Source organism: Dendroctonus ponderosae, unplaced genomic scaffold (genome assembly GCF_020466585.1).
Source record: "Dendroctonus ponderosae isolate FM_Combo_2020 unplaced genomic scaffold, Dpon_F_20191213v2 Dpon_F_20191213_1, whole genome shotgun sequence".
Classification (NCBI taxonomy): domain Eukaryota; kingdom Metazoa; phylum Arthropoda; class Insecta; order Coleoptera; family Curculionidae; genus Dendroctonus; species Dendroctonus ponderosae.
In genome coordinates, this window is record NW_026017110.1 from 3,124,793 (window position 1) to 3,132,450 (window position 7,658).

Here is a 7,658-nt window from a genome sequence, read left to right on the forward strand (position 1 = left end):
ACGTTTCGATAGCTATTTTCTGCTATCGTTATCAAAAGAACCTAAAAAAGAGTATGTTAATAAATTGTGTAACAATAGTAGGATAATACAGTATACTGTATTATCCTACTATTGTTACACAATTTATTAATATACTCTGTTTTAGGTTCATTTAGGTTCTCTTGATAACGATAGCAGAAAATAGCTATCGAAACGTCAAATTTTTCAAATTAATTTCTCTACTAATTGAAATTTTCTCTTACAGCTTGAGCATAAGTGTGTCGCAGGATACCCTCTAGGTGATAGTTCTTGATTACTTTTTGATAAATAATTCATTCTTATTGCGAAACAGGAGCACTATTTATCAATCTGTAATAAAAGACGTAAGGAAATTCTGTCTTTTTTAAAGACAAAAATTTTTGAGGCGAAATACCCAAAAAGAAGTTTGTAACAAAATATTTAAAGTTAGCTTTTTGAAATTCGACGTGAACGTGCCTATAATCGTTTGCATTTCCACAATGTTTCTGGCATGCTCATTGTAATTTGCCATTTCTTCGTCCAGCTGTTGCTTGCAGTTGGAGATGTCCATTTCAATTCTAGTTTTGTTCACAGTTAGTCGTTGATTTTCATTCATTTCCTTTTTAGTCAGTTTTTTCAACTGATCTATTTCTGAGAGAGTGCTTTTGATTTTCTCGTGCACTTTTACTTCCTGCAAGCAAAAATTAGGTTTTACTTCAACTCGCGTTTTTTTTTAGTAGGTACCTCTGTTCTAAGACACTCTACAATTCTATCTCTGTTTCCGATTGCCACAACGACAGAATTCCACGAATGCATCAAGCAACGATATTCTGCTTGTAAAGCCTCGAGATTTGTGTTCCCCAAAGCAACAGTCTGCTCTAGTTCTTCTCTTTCGGTCTCTAAGAACATCATCAAACAGCTAGAATTGAAATTCATTTTTCACATGTATTACCTTTCAACTTAATTTGCATATTCATGGTTTCCACTTCCACTTCCAAGTGCCAAATAGCTCGCATAATTTTGTAAATTTGCCCATCTTGTTTGCGTTTTTCCTCCGAAAGTTTCATGTTGTCTTTGCGTGTTTTTTCGGCAATTCGTTGATTGACCGCAATGTTGGATTCGATCTTAGACTCCCATTGAGACACCTGCATTGTGACACACGTTATACCAAAGGCAGTGTTTTATTCGAATCGCTGTACCTGGTTAATCAATAAGTTAACAGAATTAATTTCGTTTTGAAGTTCAAGGTTCGTTTTTTCGGCCGCTATCATTTGCTCTTGAGCTTCTTTATACTTGAATCTTTCTTCTTGTAGCTTGTTCTCGACTTCTTGTTTAGCCCCCGCAATTGTGTGAACATCATTAACCAGCTCTTCCAACACCTTTTGTTGTCTTGAGTTAAATGCATAAGGAGTTAATGTAAATTGATGCTTTTATCTGTGGATTTTACTGACCGGCAGACCATTTGCTGAACTTCGTAGGCTTGCATTCCCAGTTCTTCGCGTTCAGCATCCGTTTTCTTAGTTTCGGCTTCATATTCGAAAATATCGTTCTTCAGCCTGTTGATTTGGTATACATAGTGCTCCTTGAGAGCATCTTGAAACCGTTTCAATAACGGATGGTTCGGATCTAGAACCGCTTTTTCAGTCTCAGCCATGACTCTTTTGTAGAAAATTGTAAATATGTTCAGCTTCAAGCAACGTCAGTTAGACACTAACTTTTCAGCACCTTCAATCTTGTTTGATCAATAACCAAGGCTGCCTACTAACATTTGGCGATATTGATTGATTTTGTGGTTGGGATGGTAAAGTAGCTACGAGAGCAATAAAAAACCGCTTGTTCAAGAAAACCTATATGTCTAATTTAATTAACTGTTCAGTTAGAATCTTGTGATTTAATATTAAAAATAATGCAACTACCTATCGGAAAAAAAGAAAGAACCTAAGTGAACATTTAAAACAGGTTAAAATGATTGGGCAGCCATATCATCAGCACAAATTCCCAACAGAGCCAAATCATCATCTGGTGGTAGTGGCGGCGGCTCCAAAGGGGGATGAGGCAAGGTCTCAAAGCCACTCTCTTCATACATCTGATAAAACGTGGATTCTATGGTTGGAACCAAATCCATATCGTCCTAAATCAAGAAAATCCCCAATCAGAGCTGTGAGTCAAACAACTTAGAAAACAATTCCGTTACGTTTTCATCATCCTTGTGATGGTTGTCCAATGGAGGAGGTGGTGGCGGGGCAGCCAACGAACTCTTCTTTTTGCTTGACAATTTCGGAGCAACCGGCGGTTTTGGGAGCGGAGTCTGGTATTCTTGCGAAGGCATTGGAGTAGGATAAGCGACTTCTTCTACTGCGGTTGGTTCTGGGGGCGCCGAAATAGGCGGAATGCTTGACAGCATCGGGAAACAAACCACCTCCGGTCTCGGGATGTAGGCTCGCGTCAAATTACCGGATTCAAACCTGAAAACGATGTTGTAATTATTCACTGTCTGAGCAGTCTCTGAATTGCACAACTTCTCACCTTGTTTTCCTTGTTGGTTCATACACTTCTTCTTTTAATTCCTTCTCCTTGTCCGAATCTTTTTGTCCCATTTTCTTCTTGAACAATGGCATTCGGCCGATGAAAGGCAATTTTTTGTAACTGGGAGGCCCATGCGGCTTTTTCCTTGAGGGTTCATCGCGGTCTCTAGATGATTCCCTACTGGAGGCTCTATACATCCGGTCAATAGATCGTCGAGATCTGGAACAATGATACAACATTATCGGAATTGCAATGGGGCTTTTAAAACTCACTTGAACTGCGGCGATCGTTCTTTCTCCCTGCTTCCCCGACGATAATGTCGATCGCGGCGGCTTCTGTTTTCCTCGTCACTATCCTGTTTTTGCTTACGCACATTGTCCCGTCCAGGCTTGAATCTACAAGAAAATTTATGTATAGGGAATGAACTAGGTAGAAAGCAAGCCAATGTCTTACCGAACATTGCCCCTGTCCTTGTCCCAAACTCTATTTAACTCCTCCTTCTTTTTCCGATCTCTTTCCTTCTCCGCTTTTTCACTTTCTTCTCGAGCTTGTTTCCGTTTCTTCTCAGACGCTTCCTGCTCTTCCTTCTCCTTATCCTTGCGACGTTTTTCCAGTTCCGCTACTTTAGCCTTTTCAATATCTTGTTTGGCTTTCATTCTAAAAGCCACCGATTCGATATTCGTCGATGTTTTCGCGTTTGATCTATTTACCTGTCCTTTAATCCTTCAAGCAAGTTCTTTTCCTTTTCGGGCACAGGATTCGTGACAGTCATCCACTGATTGATCAGCTCATCTTCGCCTTTGCTCGGTCCTTTCTCCTTTTTCTCCCCGTCTTTTTTGCGAACGTCTTGCACCAGCTTTTCTAAGATTGTCCATTTGGACATGTCCTCGTCCATGATGGATTTTACCTGAAAAATTGCAATTGTAACAGACAAACTTTTAAAGCTATATGCTAGTAAACCGATTGGCTAAATTCAGACATCGCGCTTACCGATTGAAGAAGCTGATATCTGGGATAAATAATTGCCATAGAATACTCATGACTTTTATTTTAATAAACTTAGGTATAACAATTAATGTAGTTTAATGCTAGATGCGTACAATTACCGAAAACCATTGATAACTAATACAATCTCATGCATGCGATAAACGAAAAAATTAATGCCCTGTTGATTTAATATGCGAATTTCGGTAAGCATTAATTTTCTCGTTTATGCAGCATTTCCTTTGATGTTTAAGAAGAGCGTAAGAAGTCAATTTGGATTCCCGTTTATAGTCCTCACAGCCATAAATATCTCAGAACTAAACTTTGAATCAGTATATTACATTTCCAGTAACTTTTGCTGCAACAAAAACAAACTAAAAATTAAAAGTAAACTTGTAAATAACTCGCTTTTATATCTACTTTTCACCCATGTTATCTTATTATGCTTGCGTTTGTAAATTCTAAAAACTTTACCTGTTGCATGTTTCGCATCGCCACTCTGATGCTCTTTCCCCTGTCCTCTTTTTCATCTTCATCTGAGCTACTCTCCGAACTACTAGAACTGCTGCTAGACGAATCACTTGAGTCTTTCTTTTTCTTCTTTTTGGAGCGCTTCTTCTTTTTCTTTTCCTTGAGAAAACTAAGAACACTCGGTGCTATCGTTAAGGCCAATGGTGAATTAAAATATACCTTTCAGTGGATTGCCTCCGACTCCGCTTTTTACCAGACTTTTGTTCAGAGCCGCTGGAATCGGCAGCTTGATTTATGTTGCGAGTCATTGCGATTTCACGGTCTTTTATCCATTCGGTTTCCCATTGGGGATTTTGTTTCACAAAAATCTGGAAAGTCATATTTTTTACACTCACACCTCTAACTTTAAGATATTGCTCAGAATATACCTCATAGTTTTGAAAATGAGTCAACGACTTTAGATGATGCGACGCACAGTGTAAGTCGCCTATCCACACGTCACACAATTTGCAGTACCATGAAGGCGCGGAAATAAAAAACTGTAGACCTAAATCAAACAGCTTGTAAATACCTTATTGAATTTGCATGTTCGATCATGTTACCTTTGATGGGTATCCTTTTCTTAGGAGCGTCATCAAAACTGGGCAACAGCGGTTCCAACGGCAGTTTATGCCAAGGTGTAGTATCCACCTCATTTTCCTTTGCTTTGTCTTGATGATGGTTACTGTGCAAATGCTGCAAGAGTTCCTTCGCAGTGTCCGGGAATTTGTCACAAGCTCTGCACCAATGCAGGCCAGTATCGTAGTACACATAGCTGAACCTAAAGGTAAATATCAGAGTCCATAGAAAACACTTCCGATTTTTGCTTCAAGTTTCAAGCTACCTTTGATTGTTGTCCACTTCGCTTTCATACTTTTCTCGATCGCCCCGTGAGACGGATTGTTGCCTTCCATTCGCATCGGTTTCTACTTCCCGTTGCGGTGTTAAAGAAACGGCCTCGAAATTCGCTTCTTTCTCTCCAAGTTGGGCTTCCAGGTCGCCAATTTTTTTACCGTCTTTAATGATACTTGAGAGCATTTCAATTACATTAAGAATCGCCTTCAGTTTACCGTTTATTTCATCCTAAAACGTTGACGTTCAAAAATGTCATACATCTTGGTTCAGTAGGTTTTACCTGTAATCGCTCGTTCTCTTTGAAAACGAATCTCATTTCTCGCTCTGACATATCGCCGCTAGAGAGTTCCTGTTTCTGTTGCTTCATGTCGTCCAGTTCCCTACGCAGTACCATCGCCTTTTTCACATAATCCTCCCGCTGTTTGGTCAATGTCGCTTTCTGCTGCTGCATTTCATGCACAACTACAATAAAAACAAGTGTTAGTTGAAGCCCGTGGAAAATATCACAATGTAACAACTTTTATCTATATTTTTATACTCCTGCTTTAAAATGGGGAAAGTTTATAGACTGATCAATCAGGTCGGTCCCTCCTTCCCATAGCTTTTTATAATCCATGACAAATCCTACGAAAAGACTCCGTTAAAATGATGGGAAATTACCAAATATATTATGGTATAAAATACAAACCCAGACACTTGATGAATCCCTTTGACTGGAACCGGATAGTTCTTGGTTATTCACATCCGAATATGATTCACCAGTTAAATGAGATATAAGAGGGAGCACAAGAGTATACTTTACATTCTTTATAGTCAACAATTTTTATTTTTATTTCCACGTGTAGGAGTTCGTAATTTCTGCCTAACATTCGCAACAATATTGTATTTTCTGATAAGAATTGCGGTTTAGTGATTCAAGTGGACACGGTGACGGTGCGACAATTGTGTGGCAAGAGCCCAAGGTGGATCTTTGCGTTAGAATACGATGAAAATGACCAAGATGGAGGCATAGCAATTCGGCAAAATATTAGGCAATTAATTGCTAGTTTACAGCAAAAGAAATCAGACAGAATTTGAGAACTGATAAGCGAAATGTTCGCGTGATTATAGAAATCATGATCAAAACATCTAGCTGGTGGGTTTTCGAGTCGCATCATCAGTGGTTACATCAGTTTTTATTAGTTATAATGCTAATTTTTTGGGGTGTTTTCATAAAACTGTGCAAAATTCCACCATACGAAACTATTCACTTTCTAAAAAACTTACCCATCAGTAAACCAACAATATTTCGGAGTGTAATTGAAACATGACTGTAAATACAGCAAGGACAAGAAAAAGTAGCACTCACAACACTCACTTTCTAAAAAACCGCCAGGTTTTTAAGTCGCTCAAAAACTTATTCACCCTTTTTGAACGGACTGCGTGTAACTTTAGTTGATTTATAGAGGAAAGTGAAAACATACCTTCTAGTTTCTGGTCTTGGTTCGGTGTGGGGGCAGGCTGATGTGGAATTGGCGGATAACCATGTTGCATTGCTTGAGCTGTAGGCGCTTGGGTCCAGCCCCCGACTTGGTGTTGATACGCCGCCTCCGCTGGCGGGCCTGGAGGTGCATTCTAAGAAAACAATGATGCAGTGAAAAAACGCAATCTCTTCAGTAAGAATATGATGCTTTTCTGATTAGAGGGCCGAATGTTACCTGATATCCGTACGTTGCTGGATAGCCATATGGATACTGATACTGGTATGCATTATTGTACCCTGGAGGATATGATGGAGCCGTCTATAAAACAAAACAAATTCTTTAGTGACGAAAAAACGTGATAAAATGTGTTTAAGTCGACTGAAAAAGATGAATTGATTTGAATAACCAAATAACCAACCTTGGTAGTTTTTCATGAAGAATTTACCATTTATCGATTAATTAATAATGAAACAAAATGCTAAAATAAATGCCCAAGACGTAAGAGTATCTCGAGGCGCAGAATGCGGAAGTGACCATAATGTCATAAAGCGAAAATAATCATACCCATTGCGGGAAAATTCACACACCTACAAAACCAACAGAAGCCAAGTGGAACAGGTACAAACTTAACAATTTCGGACGAAACTACGAGACAACTTTATAAACAAATGTTACCAACAACTACCACAAGAATATAGTCAGGAAACAACTAAACACTTAAATAAAATTATAGCAAAACGAATGCTGCAAGTGGCCAGAGAAGCCTAAGGTATAAAAGAAAGCAGACTCAGAAAGAAGAATTATTGGTGGAACGATGAGCTGCAAGAAATAAAAAAAGAAAATGATTATATGTATACATTACAATATGCAGATGACCAGGTAGTGATTGCTCAAGACAAAGGTCAAGGAAGACCTTGCCCAGAAAGCTTATCAAAGAAAACAAAAAATGGAGACTAAAGGTAAATTTAAACAAAACCCAATATCTGTGTATATCTGGACCTACAGCATCACAAAATAGGAAAGGCTGATGAAGGCATATATCTGGTAATAAAAATGACGAACAGGACGAACTGAGAAAGCTACAAAGGACCGAATAACCAAAGGAAAACAAGTGGTAGATGCACGAAACTCAACATTATGACTGATTGATTATAAAATATCAATAAGATCAGAGACAGACAACAATATTGTACCGTGGATGGCCGAGTATCAAATTCTTTCTTCTGGTTACAACTTTTATTCCACTCGGTACAATTTTAACTACGGAACAGGAACAAACTAACTTCTAAATTAATGTCAACTTCACAAACGATAACAATAACA

General features: G+C 38.6%; 2 protein-coding genes across 3 annotated transcripts in view; both read right to left on the bottom strand.

Moving 5' to 3' along the window:
• Positions 1-1,752, bottom strand: part of LOC109535352 (coiled-coil domain-containing protein 40) — a 4,173-nt gene extending 2,421 nt beyond the window's left edge. Inside the window, exons 1-5 of the mRNA XM_048668403.1 lie at positions 1,449-1,752; positions 1,197-1,386; positions 950-1,142; positions 742-896; positions 475-688 (exon numbers count right to left, since the gene is read on the bottom strand). Of these exons, the coding sequence (XP_048524360.1) occupies positions 475-688; positions 742-896; positions 950-1,142; positions 1,197-1,386; positions 1,449-1,651 (955 nt within the window). The 5' untranslated portion in view covers positions 1,652-1,752. The remainder of the gene's footprint in view (positions 1-474; positions 689-741; positions 897-949; positions 1,143-1,196; positions 1,387-1,448) is intronic.
• A 78-nt stretch (positions 1,753-1,830) lies between these two features.
• The window catches only part of LOC109535360 (zinc finger matrin-type protein CG9776), a 7,255-nt gene continuing 1,427 nt past the window's right edge, over positions 1,831-7,658 (bottom strand). Inside the window, exons 3-17 of one of the 2 annotated variants that reach the window (XM_048668398.1) lie at positions 6,570-6,653; positions 6,336-6,486; positions 5,391-5,496; positions 5,153-5,334; positions 4,862-5,100; positions 4,581-4,798; positions 4,407-4,525; positions 4,198-4,346; positions 3,982-4,147; positions 3,234-3,430; positions 2,977-3,180; positions 2,796-2,918; positions 2,524-2,742; positions 2,192-2,462; positions 1,831-2,128 (exon numbers count right to left, since the gene is read on the bottom strand). In XM_048668398.1, the coding sequence (XP_048524355.1) occupies positions 1,958-2,128; positions 2,192-2,462; positions 2,524-2,742; positions 2,796-2,918; positions 2,977-3,180; positions 3,234-3,430; positions 3,982-4,147; positions 4,198-4,346; positions 4,407-4,525; positions 4,581-4,798; positions 4,862-5,100; positions 5,153-5,323 (2,247 nt within the window). In that variant the 5' untranslated portion in view covers positions 5,324-5,334; positions 5,391-5,496; positions 6,336-6,486; positions 6,570-6,653 and the 3' untranslated portion in view covers positions 1,831-1,957. The remainder of the gene's footprint in view (positions 2,129-2,191; positions 2,463-2,523; positions 2,743-2,795; positions 2,919-2,976; positions 3,181-3,233; positions 3,431-3,981; positions 4,148-4,197; positions 4,347-4,406; positions 4,526-4,580; positions 4,799-4,861; positions 5,101-5,152; positions 5,335-5,390; positions 5,497-6,335; positions 6,487-6,569; positions 6,654-7,658) is intronic. The other variant, XM_048668392.1, reaches the window with a different exon arrangement.